This window comes from Giraffa tippelskirchi, chromosome 4 (genome assembly GCF_054371585.1).
Source record: "Giraffa tippelskirchi isolate mGirTip1 chromosome 4, T2T-mGirTip1v1.2.pri, whole genome shotgun sequence".
In the NCBI taxonomy this organism is placed as follows: Eukaryota; Metazoa; Chordata; class Mammalia; order Artiodactyla; family Giraffidae; genus Giraffa; species Giraffa tippelskirchi.
Window position 1 is genome coordinate 204,590,684 of NC_137278.1, and position 19,188 is coordinate 204,609,871.

At 40.5% G+C, this 19,188-nt stretch overlaps 1 protein-coding gene across 5 annotated transcripts in view; it reads right to left on the reverse strand.

Annotated features, from left to right (window-relative positions):
• Nucleotides 1–19,188, reverse strand: part of MRTFA (myocardin related transcription factor A) — a 197,406-nt gene that overhangs the window by 98,323 nt on the left and 79,895 nt on the right. The window contains exon 1 of one of the 5 annotated variants that reach the window (XM_081587552.1): nucleotides 3,228–3,566. The exons of the other annotated variants lie outside the window; for them this stretch is intronic. Coding sequence (XP_081443678.1) covers nucleotides 3,228–3,273 — 46 coding nt within the window. The 5' untranslated portion in view covers nucleotides 3,274–3,566. Of the gene's footprint in view, nucleotides 1–3,227; nucleotides 3,567–19,188 lie in introns of those variants that run through there. 5 annotated transcript variants of the gene reach the window in all.

Genomic DNA, 19,188 nt, shown 5'->3' on the forward strand with positions numbered 1-19,188 from the left:
ATATCCTGTAGGAAGACAAGAGAGGGGAGGCGAGTGTAGGGTGTGGATGGAGTGTGGTGTCTGTGTGTGTGTGAGTGGGTGGGGATGCGCAGATAGGCCCACAAGAGAGATGGAAAAAACAGACTGGCTCCCTAACTGGGCCTCATCACCATCAAGTGTATGTCATGTGATCACATATACCTAAGAAACCGCTTCAGTCCTCTTCTCTACATGGAAACCCAGCCCCTGTTGCAGAGTTACAAACTAATAAGGAGACCGCATTGGCCGTATGCAGGGACTGGGCCTGCCTGGTCAAAGCCTCACACAGTAGCTGTCAAGAGCCAAGCCTCAGCATTCCTCAGTTCTAAAAGACACCAGAGTCAATGTGTACCCCAATATCCCCTTAGTCTTAGCTCCAGAAATCCCAAATGTTCATCTCAGATCATTAGCTTTCTAATCACACTGATCTAGACAGGGTTCCACAGCGGTGACAGGTGCTTTAATCCTCTAATTGTATCTTGATGAGAACACCTGGGTTTAGCAGCACACATCACAGGCTGACAGGGCATACTGCACATCCTGAGACGCGAAAAGAACTTCAGTTTTGACAGCTGTGCTTTCACGTGCTGTGGGCAAGGCCTGGATAAGATACCAGATGACGCTTAGAGGCTTCATGTCTTAATATGACAACTGATCTTAAAATACTTCGATAAAATCTTGATTTAAAAGGCTTACACCTATTTATTAGGGGAGGTATGCCAAACCAGATTTCTTCATTTAAAATTAAAAAAAAAAAAATACATGTCAGGAGCCAACACACAGATAAATATACTGTATTGCTTTTGAGAAGCTAATAATCTAATTAGGCAGACAGGAAAATGATAATTGGTCTACACTGTAAAGGCGGTGCTGCAGAAACAGAGAAGGAAGGGCTGATTCTATTGAGAGAGGCTTCACAAAAAACGCTGCAGCTAAACTGGATCTCAAAGGGTTAGAAGGAGACCACCAGCAGTGAGGAGGAGGATGAAAGTCTATATGTAAGTATGCCTCACCCAAATCTCCAAGCTCCAAATACCAAATGAAAGTTGATATAAGTACACAGTGTACCCTAGAACTTGGCTATAACATTCAGTATCTTAAAGGTTAATTTAGGGTAAAAATCTTATATCGTGAATCTTGTCTAAATGGCTTTCATTACCTTAAGCATTTCATTAAACAGTAGTTTCACCTATAAAGCCTATATTCATGGCGATCCAAATACTTTATGCCTGGGAAACTCATTCATGGTTCACACAGATAGTCTAAATTTTGTCTTGACTTTTTTAGAAAAAAAAAATGACAGGCTTTTTTTTTAAATTAAAATTTCTTAAGAGATGCTTTTTCATTTCCTATCATAGATATGCTTGTCATTTACTATTACGATCCAATATAATGGCTAGAGCATCAGAAGAAAACAGTACAATTCCACAAAACAACACAGTGCTAAGGTTTTTGAACATTTAGGAACCACAAGTACTAGAGGTATCAGTTTGCTATTACTCCTTTCTATACCCAGTTTCTCTACTTTTATGAACATACACAAAAGAAAGAGGTTCACATACATGCTAGTCTCTGCAGACCTTTCATTCTACCTGTATCCAACACCCTTGTCCATTTCACCCACACCTGTCTAACATACTACTATCCTTTGAAAGTTTTATGAAGTAGCTGGTCCAACAGATGGGTGGCTAGCCCTACCCAACATATGTCATTGAAAAAACATCTCTTGGGCAAGACAAGAAAAGACTAAGTAAGCCCCTTTTCCTTATTCGGCAAGAACAGTAAGACCCCAGCTCAGAGGAAAGCAAACAATCTTTTATCCTTTATTAAGAAGTTACTGGACTGAGATGATCTGTAGGTAACAAGATGATCAAAGAAGGGAGAGAGAGTCCAAAGGCTAACCTGTACTCCCTAAAATAAAATATGCCCTTGCCCACATACAGCAGGGGACGAGGATACAGAGCAGGGGTAAGAAAATCTGAGTCACTTTAACTGGGAACTATTTCATCAAAGACAGATGGGAAACGTTCAGATAAGCACACAATCTTGTTTAGAACACAAAGCTCAACAGATCTGTGGGAGGAAAAGGAAAGGGACAGAAAAGCTCAACTAATAAATGACTCAGTCAAGGTCTTATCCATAAAACCAGAAAGAACAGGACAGTAGCGGTGTCTCTCCATTTTGTCCATTCTCTGTCCATAAAGTGTAACCTGACAGCATCTGATTCGGTCTTCACATGGATATCTGTGTCTGGCAGCATACTACCTAAGTGCTCCCCGAGGAGAGCAGTGAGACCAGTTCTGCCAGAGACGACAGTATCTGCCAGCACCAAGGAGTCTCATTTTCCTTCGAGTGAAGGCCAGTGGATGGGAAGAGGTCCCCAAATGCCACTTGTATGAATCTTTCAAGATAGTCTCTGAAACAGGAAAACACTACAGGCTACATTTTAGTAGAAGTCTAAAAATAACCAAAGAACATTTTCTATTTTTAGATATCTAACTTACAAGTTTAAGGACACTGAAAGTAAAAGAAATTATTAAAAACAAACTGGAATTTTTTTTTAATGTTTTAAAAGATACTTTTGAATTAGGAAAGCTGTTTTCAAGAGAAAGACCCTCAAAAATCCTGCATTCCTTCTGCTGACTGCCTCCTTGCTCCAACTTCCTTCATCTTCAAAACTTAAAAGATTCCCAATCCTACATGTTAACAAGAGCATCCCCCAAAGAACCAAAAGACGATACAGATAGAAGGTTTACAACAAAAGAGAAATTACAGCTAAGGAAAAATGTTAAGACAAGCTTTCACAGAGTCATTTAAAAAAGAGTGTAGATTAGTGATTAAACACAGTACTGTACAAAACAGCAAAAGCAATTTAATTATCTTATATTAAAAGCAGCACCACTACAATAACAAAATACCTGATTAAAGAAGACAAGTAGCTTTCCCTTACATGTCTCCTCACTGAGCAGTCTTAAGATCAACAAGCATCTAACCCAAAGCTATGCCTGAATATCTAGAATTTACAATCAAGAGAAAATTATTAATATGTTTTACAACAGAAATCTGAAAATGCAGTACATTTACTGGACAATTTCTATTTACCCTCCCTCTGCCTTCCTCCTTATCTCCATCCAGTCCTAGTGCCAATGTGCCCGATGTTTGTTAAGAAACCTATGGCAAAAAGGGTTTGCAGGAAATATGGGAATTACCGGACTGTACAGCCATCATTAACATCTCAGGTTCCAGTAGCGTCATGACAGATTCTTCTCAGAAACAAGAGCCCACAGATATCATAAAAAAAACTCAAAGTCACAGAAGAGGTTGTCTTCAGAGGCTACCAAAGCTTTCATAAATTCAGCCTCACGCCTGATGTTCAATCAGACTGTGAGAACTCACTCCTCTTCTGAGTGCAGTTACCAATTCATCTACCCTTCACGCAAGTCAAGATGGCACAGAGTTGATTCACTGCCGACAGGAAACCAACAAGCACTCAAGACAAGACATAAGAAGTGTGGTTAGAACAGTAAGCAAGCTCCTCCCCTTGCTATTCGGCTCTGGGGGGAGGGAAGAGAGGTACAGAAAGAAACCTTCAGAAAACAGATCAACTGCTCTTTTGTTTTCCTCTCTTTTCAAGAAGAGAAGATGAGGTTTTGTTGAAAACCTTAGTGTAAGGGACTCTGCTGCTAATGCAGTTTAGAACAGATTAAACATAATCCGAACAACTCCATCTTATGAAAGACACAGCCCAATTACTGACCGGTGAATGGGAGAATGGATGGGGATGAGGCACATATAAACACATACACACAAATAAATATGCACTATGAGTTATTTTCTGAAAAAGCATTCCAACAGCTTTCTCATCTGTGATATTTATAGATAACAGGCTAAGGAAGTTGAATATTTAACTACAGAAGCACAAATACTTCTCCACCCCCTCTCCAATTAAAATATCTGTTTCAAAAAGTCATCTGAATACATTCCAGAGCTATAATCTGTCTTTTCGATCTGCCAACCTCTTAAAAGAGCTCCTTACTTGCGCCCTGTGTAAGACATGGGCTGTGTGAACAGACAGCTTACTGATGTTATTTGACTCTTCTAAAATGCTTTATGATCTGACTGGATGTTTGAAACACATACAAAGACAGTTACAGAAGTAAGAATTTCCCTTTCCTCATAAAGAAATGTCAAGTCATTTTCCACTAGCACAGAGCAAGATCTGAATAAAAACAAATGTGGACATTTTAACCTTTCACAGCAAAAACGAAAAGAAACTAAAATCCTGTCAAATTATAGCAATTTTCATTTATCCAAAATTAAAAACATTCATTCCCTTCACAGCACATTTTACTGATAGTCTTAATAAGGATAGTAAGATGTCTTTTAGCTTATCTGATCGACTTTTAAATAGCTAAAAACTAGAAATCCATTTTTGGTATGGTTAACTAGAAGGCCTCTGTTTTTCTGGTTAAGTGACAGCCTGTATCTTGAAAGCCTACTGGGGGAACCAAGCCCAGCAAATGCCTTAATGCTCACATAGTCACACAAGTGATAAATGAAAGTGCTGAGAGGCCTTAAAAGAGAAAACAGTCTCAGAATGATTGAGGGCAATACTCTGTTACTAGAAGAGAGTGAGCAATGCAGATTTGGGGTGGGGGAGTCTGTGGAGGAGAAAAAAATAAAAAACTTCCTTTCTTTCCCACTCCAAGAACATCATGTTTAAAAGAAAAGCCAGAAAAGCTCTATGTAGAGCTGTGGGAATGACTCAACAGGCAACAGAGCAGCCGCCACTGTGGGCTAAACGCTGCTCTGGGAAGAAAAGCATTCTCACTGGCCCCTTCTCTCCACCAAGCTCTCAAATTGTCTTATGAAAAATGGGTAAATTCTCTGGTCAGAGGTTACCAACGAAAGGAAAAGAATCCTGAACAGCTTGAGTCATCCTGTGTCCCTATGTGGGCTAGACAATTTGCTATGTGAGGGTTTTTCAAACGAGACAAGTTCTCACAGTTCTGTACTTACAGGAAAATAAATACAAACTTTAAGATTCCAGCAGAGAAGATGGTAGGAGGGGCACAGGGCTATTTCCCTCCTGCCAAAACTTTTCTCAGAATGCAACAACTGTCCATATTCCAGCCCCACAGAGATACAGTGCTGACGGCCATGTGCTGGTAGTAACATAAACAATCACAGTTCAACCGATCTGTTAACTTTTCAGAGCAACTCCACAGTCATTTATTTCATCTGCACCTTGGGATATGAGAAGCTAAACAACAAGTTTGTAAAACAGAAATCCAAAAAATTAATCTTAAAAAAAAAAAAAAGAAACCAGTAAGCAACATCATCTTTGCTTACCGCTAGGATTTTACATTCACCCTGAAGAATAACAGCGCAGCATGGACTCACTGGGAAAACTGCATTTAAAACAGGTGTCACAATTCCTAAACTCTGAACCCAGCTTCTGAGCCACAGAATTGGGGGCAATTAAGCAAAATTTCATAGAAAGGGAGCGAGAGTAAACTTGGAAAAGGTCTATGCGCAAATGAACATGATTTTCAAGTTGATGACACCAAGGGAATGAAGAGTAATGATCTTAATTCCCAATAAAATAAAAGCTCTTCCGCTTTTAATCATAACTCTCTAGTTAATTAGCACAAGTTTCATATGGTCTACAGTCTCTATTAATCCACTCTGAAGGGACTTAATAACTGCAGGATAGTAAATATAGTTTACTCATAAAGCTGTCCCACCCACCACCAGCTCCCCAAAGGCTTTAATGTTCATAATCAAGAGAAACTAGACAAGTCTTATCCTACTTGACTTTCCTCCTGGATCTGTCACGGTTTCCATACTCTTCCTAAAACTTCCTATTTCCTTGACTGCCTTTAAAAACCCTCTCTCTCGGACTTTTCCTCTCACAATTCTAACTGGCTCCTCTCTCTCTGCCCCTCTCAGGGGCACCCCTTCCTTTCCCCTTGTACACATTCTCCCAGGGCAACCTCAGCCTTTCTTAAGGTTTACCACCACCTATATACTGATCTGTATCTTGCTTTGTCTTTACTTGTAAGCTACCAAACATGCCTTGCTCCCTGGCTTGGCTGTCCTAAACTCAGTATGTACAAAAGCAAACTTGCAGAACCACTGCTCTGCACCAGCTCCTTCCATGTGCCATAACTTAGGAACAGTGCTCAGGCTCTAAACCATCAACTTAGACCCGCCCCCCCTCCAGTCCCAAACATACAAGTTTAACTAATTATAACTTATTCCTCAAATCCATCTTTTTATCTTATAACTTATTCCATCTTTTCTGTTCCACCTCTACAACCAGTGCTTTATTTTAGGTCCTATCTAATAGTTCTTGCCTGGAGCACAGTAACAGTTTTTTAAAAACATTACAGAATAGTGCGAACATACACAAAGCAAGAAAGAAGGGCATAATAAGCAGCTTATGTACCTCATCACTTAGCTTCAAAATGTATCAATACATGCTTGCTCCCCCTAGCACCCAGCCAATTCTGGACCACTCAGGCTTCCCAGGTTGGCACTAGTGGTAAAGAACCCGCCTGCCAATGCAGGAAACCTGGGTTTGATCCCTGGGTCAGGAAGATCCCCTGGAGAAGGAAATGGCAACCCACTCCAGTGTTCTTGCCTGGTGAATCCCATCGTCAGAGGAACCTGACGGGCTATATGGTCCATGGGGATGCAAAGAGTCAGACACGACTGAAACGACTTAGCACAGCACACACACTCTGGAGCAAATTCTAGGCATCATCTAATTTCATCTTTATTCTATACCTTAAAGAGAACTATTTCCTTAAATAATTACACCACCATTACCACACCTAAATTTTAAAAAACTGTTCAATATTATCCAACTATCCAGTAGATGTTCAAATGTTCCCTCCTGTCTCATAAATTCTTTAGAGATGATTTATTCAAATCAGAGTCCAACAGGACAACATACTGCATTTCATTAATATGTCTGTTAAATCTTTTTTTTTGCCACACTACCTGGCTTGTGGGATTTTAGTTCCTTGACACTACATCAAACTTGAGCCCCAGGCATTCAGAGTCCTAACCACTAGACCGCCAGGGAATTTGCTCTTAAAGCTCTTTTAATCTACAGACTCCTACTTCCTCTTTTTCTGTACTTTATTTGTTGAAAATAACCAGATAGCTTCCCCAGGTTTCGGCTTTGCTAACTGTATCCCAAAGATGTCCCTTGACACGCTGCTCCCCCCACCCCCTGCTGAGCCAGTGAGTGAGGAGTTAGACGGAGTCGGGGTCCAACTCAGGTTCACGTTTCTCAGCAGAATATGCCACAGGCGGCAGCGCGCACTCCAGCAACAGCTTCACCATGCTCCTTCTCCCCAGCCCTGCCTCAATTAAAAAACATCCTTGCTACCAACAGACTCTTATTCATCCTTCAAAATTCAGTTTAACTGCTGCCTTCTCCAGGAAGCCTCTGCGATCACACCCTCCACAGATGTGCTAAATACTGCTCACTGATGCTCCCTCAGAACCTGTGCCGACTCTATTACCGCTCTTTACCATGTGGTTTAATGTCTCTGTGTGAACAGAGCTCACACAGTGTCTAACGTGTGACAGCATTCATAACTGTGTGCCAAACCGAATGACAAGCCCTATTTATCTCAGCAAATTCTAACAGCATGGAGAAGTGCATAACACAAGAATCCTTACCTACCCAGAAAAGGCAGGTGTTCTGCTCCAATTTTCATTAGAACACATGCTGAAGAGCCATTAATTAGAAAACTTACATGAGGAAGACTAAAATTATCCACAGTACTGAGGTATAGGGTTAACATAAATAAGGACATCCACAATAAAAACCTCAGGAATGTTAACTGCTAATAACAATGCAAATGCTCAAACTGTATGTAGGCCATGAGTAGGAGAAACCAGAGAAACAGAGCCTGGCCCACCTAACAAACCAAGCAATCCTTTAAGCATTGAAAGCGATCAGATTCACTAACAACCAATAGCAGTTTCTATGATAGAATGGAGTACAGTAAAATTAAGAATCCCTTTCTGTGATCTCTGTGGAATTTCAGAACACAGAAATGTAATCTTGTTCCCATGTCCATTTCTCCCATCCAGGTACCAACCAGGCCCAACCCTGCTCAGCCTCAAAGATCAGATGAGATCCCATATCCACTTCTGATCTGGGTTCTCACAAGTACTTGCAGGAGTTTACTGAGGTTCAGCTCTACAAAGATTGTCATCACACTGAATTTTTACAGGCTCCAACCAGTTAGGTCTCTCCCCCAGACTCCTGGTGTTGGGCAAAGTGAAAACACCCAAAAGATAACAAAACTCAACACCCAGACAAGTTGTTACAGGTCCTGGGCAGCTTCCATTTCCTGTGAACACAACCGACTACTGATGAAAAACCCAGCCAAGACCCGTCAACCTGGGAGGCTCATACAGGTATGCTATTCCTCAGCCTCAGAACAGACAAAGGCTATTCCTCCAGCTAATTTTTCAAAGGACAGTCAACGTTAAGGAGTATGATAGCCATAAATATAAACAGCCAGCTTATTTATATGGCATGTTGGAAATACCGTCATTATGTATGGTGTTACCACCAGTGAAGGCACAAAGACAAGGATGAACCGCATGCCACTGTCTCTGCCCTTGAGGAACTCATAATGAAGGTAGAAAATCTCTAATGGACAAATAAAAGAAGAAACGAAGTGTTGAATAAATAAGAGTACAAACGAAAAGCTAAACAAACATAAAAGCAGCAGCAATCGGTTCTGGTCACCAGAGACCTGGATTGCTTCTTAAGGGAAAGATGACGTGAGCTGCTCTTAAAAGTCACCAGACTTTATCAGTTTCTTTTCCAGTTCCCAACTCAACACACTTGTATACCCATGAATCATAAAATAATACAGCCATAAGAAACCCAGTTTGGGCCAAATCCAGCGACTTCGCTTTCACTTTTCCCTTTCATGCACTGGAGAAGGAAATGGCAACCCACTCCAGTGTTCTTGCCTGGAGAATCCCAGGGATGGCGGAGCCTGGTGGGCTGCTGTCTATGCGGTCGCACAGAGTTGGACACGACTGAAGCGACTTAGCAGCAGCAGCAGCAGCCCCTTATCCAGAGAACTAAGAGTAAGAGCCAGGTAAGAAACTCTTCTTTCAATTCCTGACAAGTGGTTCCCAGTCTGTCACTTGAGTACTTGTGGGAGAACCTTAAAAATGACATTTTAGTGAGAAAGGAATGGTCCATTTAGCGACAAATGGAATGGTCAAAAATGATGACAAACATTTGGGGAAAGATTACTCTTCAATAATTATCAAAGAAATACAAACTGAAATGAAAACATTTCAACAATCACATCAGCAAAGTCCTTTACAAATAAGACTATCAACACTATTAAGTGAGCCAGGTACTCAAACAGGGTTGACAGACGTGTACATTGGTGGGTCGTTTTGGAATGGAACAAGACAATGTATTTCTCAAGAACTTCAATGGTTAACACAACCTAGAAACGCCTCTTACTACCTACTTATTTCACATCACTTTCTTTCTCTCTCTCCACTGACAGAATGATATTCTTTCAGTTCTTCTGTTCCAAGTTTTCCCCAGAACCCTTGTCCCAGACCCCTTTCCCCACCTCCCCCAGTCTTAACACAGGCTGTCCCTTCTTTCCTTAGATGGGCCAATTACACACTACTTGTGCTTTGGTTATCAGTCTAAAAGTCACTTCCTCACAGAGGCCTTTCCTGACCACTCCCACCCACCCCCCAAATTAGAACCATCACAATCGATTTGCTATTCTATATGACATCTTATGCTTTTTTCCCCCAAGCACTTCCCAAAATTTGTAACTATGAACTGGCTTGTATAATTGTTTCATCTTTCTCTTTCACTAAACTCCATGACAATGAAAACCTTATCTGTCTTGTTCCTTATTTGCTGTCCAATACTGAGCATACAGGTGATGCTCACTAGTTACTAAATCAATTTTTTCAGTGTTAAAATGGTCAAATTCTTTAAGCCAGTATTTTCACTTCTAAGGAAATAACTCAAAATGCAGAAAGACTTTAAAAATGTTCATCCAAATATTAGTGTAAGTGCAAAAAAAAAAAAGAATGATTCAAATGTCTAATCAGTGGGGAAATTAACTAAAATGATGGTATAGAACATAAATTTTACACATAATGAAAGGCTGTTTATAAAAAAATATTTCAGTGACTGAAAAATCTTGAGTTACAATGTTAAATAAAAAAAAAAAAAGACAGTTGAGTCTATAGTACTAGCTCAGTTATTTTTAAAACATACATTTAGAAGAAGACTACAGGGAAATAAACCATGTGCTAAGAGGAATTTTCTCTGGGAGACGGGAGTCAATCTTGTGGGTGCTTGTTTGTTTTGAGGGAGATTCTACCTAGAATCTGTTTTCCAGGCACCTAGCACAACATGTGATGAATACTCAAGAATGGGAAATTGATTATCTCTTAGTACTGAGATGAAATAGGTTATGAAATTCTCTAAATCACATTACGAAGAGAACTGCTTAATGAACTAACATGCTTAAGATCTGGGCATTTTTCACATTGGCTAATCTAAAAAAACTCTTAACAACCAGGCTTCCTGAGGAACGTAAGTAACAAAACTTCTTTCTCCAAGAAAATAATATAATTTGGATCAGAAACTGCCCACTCAAAACTTTTTACTTTTCCCAGCAGTTAATTAGTACCTCCTGTGCAACACTAAAGCATGAAAAGGCACAGGGTACCCTTGAAGGAAAAAAACAACATTATCTGCCCTTTCTTCCACAGGCTACACGTATGGAAAACAAATAAGTATTTCCTAAGTTTTACACAAAGGAGAAAAATCTATGAAAGGGGAACAAACGTATCCTTTACGAACGTGTCCTTTTCACTCACATTCTATTCTATTCATTTCTCTTTACATAATTCTTCTCATTCCACCCAGCAGAGCCTGTAACAGACACAAACTTACATCTATTATTTCTTCCAGAAAAATATTTGGGATCAGCAACAGTACTTAGAAAGTAAGAAAAAAAAATTAAATGATACCGCAACAGCATTAAAACATACGAAACTTTTAAAAATAAATCTAACAAAAGATGTGTAAAACCACCACACAGAAAATTATAAAAGCCTCATTAGGAGATTCAGAAAACCTAAATAAATGGAGAGGGAATTCCCTGGTGGTACAGTGGTTAAACTGTGTGGCCACAGGATTGGAAAAGGTAAGCTTTCATTCCAATCTCAAAGAAGGGCAATGCCAAAGAACATTCAAACTATCACACTATTGCATTCATTTCATATGCTAGCAAGGTAATGCTTTCAAAACCTTTCAAGCTAGGTTTCATCAGTTGGTGATTCAAGAACTTCCAGATGCACAAGCTGGATTTAGAAAAGGCAGAGGAATCAGAGATAAAATTGCCAACATCCACTGGATCATAGAAAAAGCAAGGGAATTCCAGAAAAACATCTATTTCTGCTTCATTGACTATGCTAAAACCTCTGACTGTGTGGATCACAACAAACTGTGGAAAATTCTTAACGAGATGGGAATACCAGATCACTTTACCTGTCTCCTGAAAAACCTGTATGCAGGTCAAGAAGTAACAGTTATAACCGAACATGGATCAACAGACTGATTCCAAACTGGGAAAGGAGTACATTAAGGCTGCATATTGTCACCCTGCTTATTTATATGCAGAGTATATCATTGTGAAATGCCAGACTGGATGAATCACAAGCTGGAATCAAGATTGCTGGGAGAAATATCAACAACCTCAGGTATGCAGGTGATACCACTTTGCTGGCAGAAAGTGAAGAGGAACTAAAGAGCCTCTTGATAAAAGTGAAAGATGAGAGTGAAAAAGCTGGCTTAAAATTCAACATTCAAGAAACTAAGATCATGGAATCCAGTCCCATCACTTCATGGCAAATAGAAGGGGAAAAGTGGAAACAGTGACAGATTTTATTTTCTTGGGCTCCAAAATCACTGCAGTGACTGGAGCCATGAAATTAAAAGATGCTTGCTCCTTGGAAGAAAAGCTATGACCAACCTAGACAGCATATTAAAAAGCAGAGACATCACTTTACTGACAAAGGTCCAAACAGTCAAAGCTATGGTTTTTCCAATAGTCATGTATGGACATGAGAGTTGGACCATAAAGAAAGTTGAGCTCCGAAGAACTGATGCGTTCAAACTTTGGTGCTGGAAAAGACTCTGGAGAGTCCCTTTGACAGCAAAGAGATCAAACCAGTCAATCCTAAAGGAAATCAACCCTGAATATTCACTGGAAGGACTGATGCTGAAGCTGAAGCTCCAATACTTTGGCCACTTGATGTGAAGAGCCAACTCATTGGAAAAGACCCTGATGCTGGGAAAGATTGAGGGCAGGAGGAGAAGAGGGAGACAGAGGATGAGATGGTTGGATGGCATCACTGACTCAACAGACATGAGTTTGAGCAAGCTACGGGAGTTGGTGATGGACAGGGAAGCCTGGCGTGCTGCAGTCCATGGGGTCACAAAGAGTTGGACCAACTTAGCGACTAAACAACACTGAACGAAAGAAGATATAATCATTCCATTCACGTAAATTTCAACTAAACTATATTGTTTAGAAATGTATTTATAGTAGGTAAAACAAATTATTTTCAAGGAGTCAGAATAGTGGTTACTCCTAGGAAGAAGAGATGGTGTCGTAATCAGAGAAGAGCATATGGGAGGCTTCTGCGGGACTCACGATGAGCTACTATTGAACTGAGTAGTGGTTACACAGCTCTTTGTTTTATGGTTATTCTGTAAACTATCATGATTTAGGTACTTTTCTGTGTATATGTTATTGCCTTCTCAAAAAAAAAGAGAGAAAGACTTGAATGGTAAAATACATGCGAAGTCACTTCGGTTGTGTCTGACTCTGTGTGACCCTATAAACTGCAGCCAGCCAGGCTCCTCTGTTTATGGGATTCTCCAGGCAAGAATACTAGAGTGGATTGCCACGCCCTCCTCCAGGGGATCTTTCCGACCCAGGGACCGAACCTGTCTCTCTGTGTCTCCTGCATTGACAGGCGGGGTTTTACCACTAGCGCCACCTGATAAAACACGTATCACCAACCTAATTCTAAGGGGAGTGATTAGTAAAAGAGGCCTTTTCAGCTATGCAGATCTAACTTCAAATGTTCTGTCCTGTTTTTCTCTAAGTATATTCATAACTGTGGGATCGTGAACAATCTGTGATTCAGAAATAAAAGTTCCTACAGGTATAGATAAAAATAATTTCTTGTGGGTGATATTTCAAGTTTTTATTTACTCAATCCTTGGTGGGTTGGAGAAAAGTCTTTTCTCAATAATGAGAATGTAAAATATAAAAATTCAAGTCATATGACATTCTCATCAGCTTTAATAACCAAACATGGGTCCATTACCTAGCACATAAGAAGTTCAGGACAGCAACCGAGGGGGTGCTAGGGGAACCAAGCAGGAACATGGAAAGGTTAATCTTACCATTGTCAAAATTGTGCCTGGTATTCAACCTCTGTCTGTGGCCCCCAAAATTATCCCCCATAAACAGACTAGCCTATTATTTAGTATGTGGTGGTGGTGGTTCATTGTTTAGTCGCTAAGTCGTTTCCAACTCTTGTGACCCATGGACTGTAACCTGCCAGGCTCCTCTGTCCATGGGATTCTCCAGGCATGAATAATGGAGTAGGTTGCCATTTCCTTCTCCAGGGGATCTTCCCAACCCAGGGATTGAACCCGGGCCTCCTGCATTGCAGGCAGATTTTTTACCAACTGAGCTATGAGGGAAGTCCAAAATATAGAGGATAGTGGTAGTGGTGATTTAGTCTTTAGTACCTAAAATGGGAAAGAAAAACAAAGAAACTTGGTATTGGTTAGCTCTGATAAAACAGCTAACAGTTTGTTCATTAAAGTACAGGAGAGGGGACTTCCCTGGTGGTCCAGTGGTTAAGAATCTGCCTTGCAATGCAGGGGACAGGGGTTCAACCCTAGATTGGAAAACTAAGATCCCAAGTGCTGTGGAGCAAGTAAGCCCAAGCCACAACTACTGAGCCACAACCACAGAGTCCATGCGCCGCAAATACTGAGCCCATGTGTTGAAACTAACACCTGATGAAGCCAAATGAATAAATTTAAATTAAACTTAAAAATAAAGGAAAAACTAGTAGCTGTGGTCCAAGTTATTCTTCTGTTTACTTTTCAACATCTTCCTTAGGCACTTTATAAATATCTGCTGAATAATCATTTCCATACTGGTCACAGTAGTGAACAGCAGCAGGACTGCAGGAAGGTACAAATGACTGTCCTGAAACAAAATTTTAAAAGTCAAGGATAAAATAAAAGGTCAAGAATACAATCTCCAAAATACCAGCTTTCTCTTAGAAACATTTATGAACTTGTCATACATTAAATTATCTAACTTTTGTCTGCAATGCCTTCCTGGTAAAGCATTCCATGTAATCACTATTTATTGTGTCTTAAATCCATAACACCCAAACTTCAAGAGGCATACCTCTTAGGGTATAAGCAAGTCCCCAACTTATAAATGGATTATATTCCAAAACTTCATTTGTAGCTTGATCATTTGGAATATGGAATGTACTTTCCCACAAAGGCTGTGAAATATGAATTATGGCAAAATTCCCAGGGTTGCCCACAAAGCCTATAAGGTAACTAAAATGTAATATACTTGCAATGAGAAAAGGGGGCAAATCGTATTTCAGCTCCCATCCTAGAGGCTCTTGAAAAACAGGCTTTATGCAGTCTCAGCCAATTCTGAAACTCATTCATACTTGAAAGACTGTTATCAGGATAAAGAAGGGGTGGATACGTAAGAAAGAGACAGCCAAAGAGTACTGCACCATTAAAGGAAGAAGCAAAGTAAAACTTAAATTTTCCATCATGACACATTCATTCAATGTGTGCCAGAACTCCTGTAGCTGGAGCCAAACGGGACAGTGTTAGATCATTAGAGAGTTTTTTCCAGGCTTCTCCAAGCCCAGGCTGGAGAGTATCTACAGGTACATCAAATTTTTCTTTCAGAAGACGACAGAGGACTAAAATACACCTTGAATCACTCTTCCAACTTTTTCCAATTAGGTCAGTAAAGGTCGGGTTAACCAAAGGCACCTCCTCTCAACAGAATTCCAATTTCCCCTGTTAAGGAAACTGAGGTATCAGGACTTTGACTGCCTACTCCATAAGAATCCTTGCTCAACCAGTGAGTTTCCATGTTAGATAGGCTTCTAAAAGAAAGATCTGAGAAGAAGCAAAGTTTCACTCCACCTTTTCAACACAGAATATATCATCCATGAAAAAGTACCTCCTCTAAACCCCAGAAATTATTTTGCTCTAGAACATCACACTTCCCAATTTCATAATCCCCTCAGGGATTTTCCATTTCTGCTCTTACCCTTACCTCCCTACCAACAACCATGCAAAATAGACCTAGTGCAAAATATAACAATAACTTTCCCCTTTTGACAGAAAGAAGCACCACTAAGATGCACAAATAGAAGACCCAATTATGTCCAGGAAAGCAACACAACTAGATGCTAACAACACCGCCCCGGTCCAGATATTCACCTACTGGCTCCTGGACAGAATAAAACAGAAACTAGTAAGATCTTTCACCAGGGACAGAGCTCTTTTGCAAATTTCTAGTTTTCCTAACTTGATTAATAACTGTTTTCCCCCTATAGTAACAGAATCTGATTTTGACAGTCATTTTCACGATTTCTGCCATGCACTAGTATTCCTGGCCATTGCTATACATTCCATAAGGTATTTTTCTATAGTCAAACTTCTTATAGATTATCTCTTTATTAAGCCTGTCCCCTCTTCTTCAGAGTTATTCTAATACCAGTATTTCACCACTGTTTCCTTTCTAATGTTGAATACAATTTCAATTTTGGGGGTTTATTTTCTCCTGCCAAAATGACAATTATGCTGTACAAACCACTGTGTTTATCTGTCAATTGTAAGTATCCATATTCTCCTATAAGCAAGATCACAATGAATGAATATGGCGCTCCTGGCAGTTAGGAGACCATTCTAGCAACTGAAGAGGTTGGCTCAGACACAGCTCAAACTAACCGAGACAGATGACCTAGATCAGAAGTTTTCAACTTGTGCCCTTTCAAGAGCAGCCTGAGGGGCAGGGTGGCAAGTAAGCAGGGCTGTGGCTCCTTCATACAGGTTTCTGCCAACCCAAGCAGCTGTTGTACACACTGGACTTATATATGTAATCTCAAACTTACAGAGATCTTCAACTTTAAAAAAGTAGTTAAGACTTCTGGTCTAAATGTTTTATCACTAACTAAGACAATAAAAGAATGACTCCACAAAATACTTCACCTGTAAAGAAATGGACTCAGCCTTTCTTTCAAATAGTCTAAACCATAAATTAAACAAGTTTTTTTCTGTCCAGCAAGAGTCAATAATCACTTTATTAATTGCTCAGATCTAATACATCAATGTTTCAGTGAGTTAATGGTTTTAGTTTCACCACTCATTCATTTACTCACACATTCCACAAACATTAATCAAACACTATACTCTAAGACCTTGATACGCAGATCAACAGCACTGGCATCACCAGTGGATGCTGGTTAGAAATGCACAATCTCTATGGATAACAACAAGGTCCTACTGTAGCACAGGAAACTATATTCAATATGATAAACCATGATGAAAAAGAATATGTACATAAATTTATATCTGAATTACTTTGCTGTAAAGTAGAAATTAACACAACATTATATACTGACTATACTTCAGTAAAAAAATTTTTTTAAAATGCAGAATCTCGGGCCTCACCCGGATCTACAGAATCAGAATCTGCATTTAACAAGCATCTTTCTTGATTCCCTGATAGCTCCATTGGTAAAGAATCCATCTGTAATGCAGAAGACCCCAACTGGATTCCTGGGTCGGGAAGATCTGCTGGAGAAGGGACAGGCTACCCACTCCAGTATTCTTGGGCTTCCCTGGTGGCTCAGCTGGCAATGCGGAGACCTGGGTTCGATCCCTGGGTTGGGAAGATCCCCTGGAGAAGGGAAAGGCCACCTACACCAGTATTCTGGCCTGGAGAATTCCATGGACTATATAGTCCATGGGGTCACAAAGAGTCGGATACAAATGAACGACTTTCACTTCTTGATTCATTAGGACATTAGAGTTTTTGGCTAGGCACTAAAGATACTACTCATCTCACTCGCAACTGCACTCACCTCACACGCTAGTAAAGTAATGCTCAAAACTCTCCAAGCCAGGCTTCAACAGTACGTGAACCATGAACTTCCAGATGTTCAAGCTGGTTTTAGAAAAGGCAGAGGAACCAGAGATCAAATTGCCAACATCCACTGGATCACCGAAAAAGCAAAAGAGTTCCAGAAAAACATTTATTTCTGCTTTACTGACTATGCCAAAGCCGTTGACTGTGTGGATCACAATAAACTGTGGAAAATTCTGAAAGAGATGGGAATACCAGACCATCTGACCTGTCTCTTGAGAAACCTGTATGCAGGTCAGGAAGCAACAGTTAGAACTGGACATGGAACAACAGACTGGCTCCAAATAGGACAAGGAGTACATCAAGGCTGTATATTGTCACCCTGCTTATTTAACTTATATGCAGAGTACATCATGAGAAATGCTGGGCTGGAAGAAACACAAGCTGAAATCAAGATTGCCGGGAGAAATATCAATAACCTCAGATAGGCAGATGACACCACCCTTACGGCAGAAAGTGAAGAGGAACTAAAGAGCCTCTTGATGAAAGTGAAAGAGGAGAGTGAAAAAGCTGGCTTAAAACTCAACATTCAGAAAACTAAGATCATGGCATCCAGCCCCATCACTTTATGGCAAATAGATGGGGAAACAATGGAAACTGGAGAGATTTTATTTTGGGGGGCTCCAAAATCCCTGCAGATGGTGACTGCAACCATGAAATTAAAAGATGCTTACTCCTTGGAAGGAAAGTTATGACCAACCTAGACAGCATATTAAAAAGCAGAGACAGTACTTTGTCAACAAAGGGCCGTCTAGTCAAGGCTATGGTTTTTCCAGTAGTCATGTATAGATGTGAGAGTTGGATCATAAAGAAAGCTGAGCGCCGAAGAATTGATGCTTTTGAACTGTGGTGTTGGAGAAGACTCTTGAGAGTCCCTTGGACTGCAAGGAGATCCAACCAGTATATCCTAAAGGAAATCAGTCCTGAATACTCATTGGAAGGACTGATGCTGAAGCTAAAACTCCAATACTTTGGCCACCTGATGAAAAGAAGTGACTCGTTTGAAAAGACCCTGATGCTGGGGAAGACTGAAGGAAGGAGGAGAAGGGAACAACAGAGGATAAGATGGTTGGATGGCATCACAGACTCAATGGACACGAGGTTTGGGTAAACTCCGGGAGCTGGTGATGGACAGAGAGGCCTGGCGTGCTGCAGTCCATGGGGTCACAAACAGTCGGACACAACTCAGTGACTGAAGTGAACTGAAAGATACCACAATAAATAAAACAGATAATCCTTCCTTTCACAAAGTTTCTCACCCAGTCAAATATGATAACAAATAAGTAAGTAAGTACGCACGGGGTTCTTCTGAAGAAGACAAAGGACAAGTGCCTAACCTAAGGTGAGAGTCTGAGAAAGAAGACCTGAAGGAGGGAGCACCTTCCCCTGGTTCCAGACTAGAAAGAAACCTGAGTCAGACGAGGAGGAGGAGGAAGGTCCTTCCAGGAAGGAAAAAGGGACATGAAGTGGAACTGAGCTGTAGAAGTGTCTCTTATGGGAAAACCTAAAAATTTAATCATGAGCAGGAAGAGATGAGGGGCAGGGCAGAAGCTGGCTGTGAAGGTCTGCCAGGATGAAGAGAACAAGGGGAAGAATGGGGATCCATTAAGGGATTTCATGAAGGAGAGCATCAACCTCATTTATGGCTTAGAAAGATCATCCCAGTGGCCACAGTGACAAGATCTCAAACAAGGAGAGACCCCGAGTTAGAAGGCCATACGTGAAGTAATCCAAATGTGACATTATTAAGAGTTTGAACTAATGTCAGTCATAGAGACTGCAAGAAAAGAATGAATTCGGTAAATATGACCATTGTGAAATTTACAAAAATCAGTGGCTGGGAGGA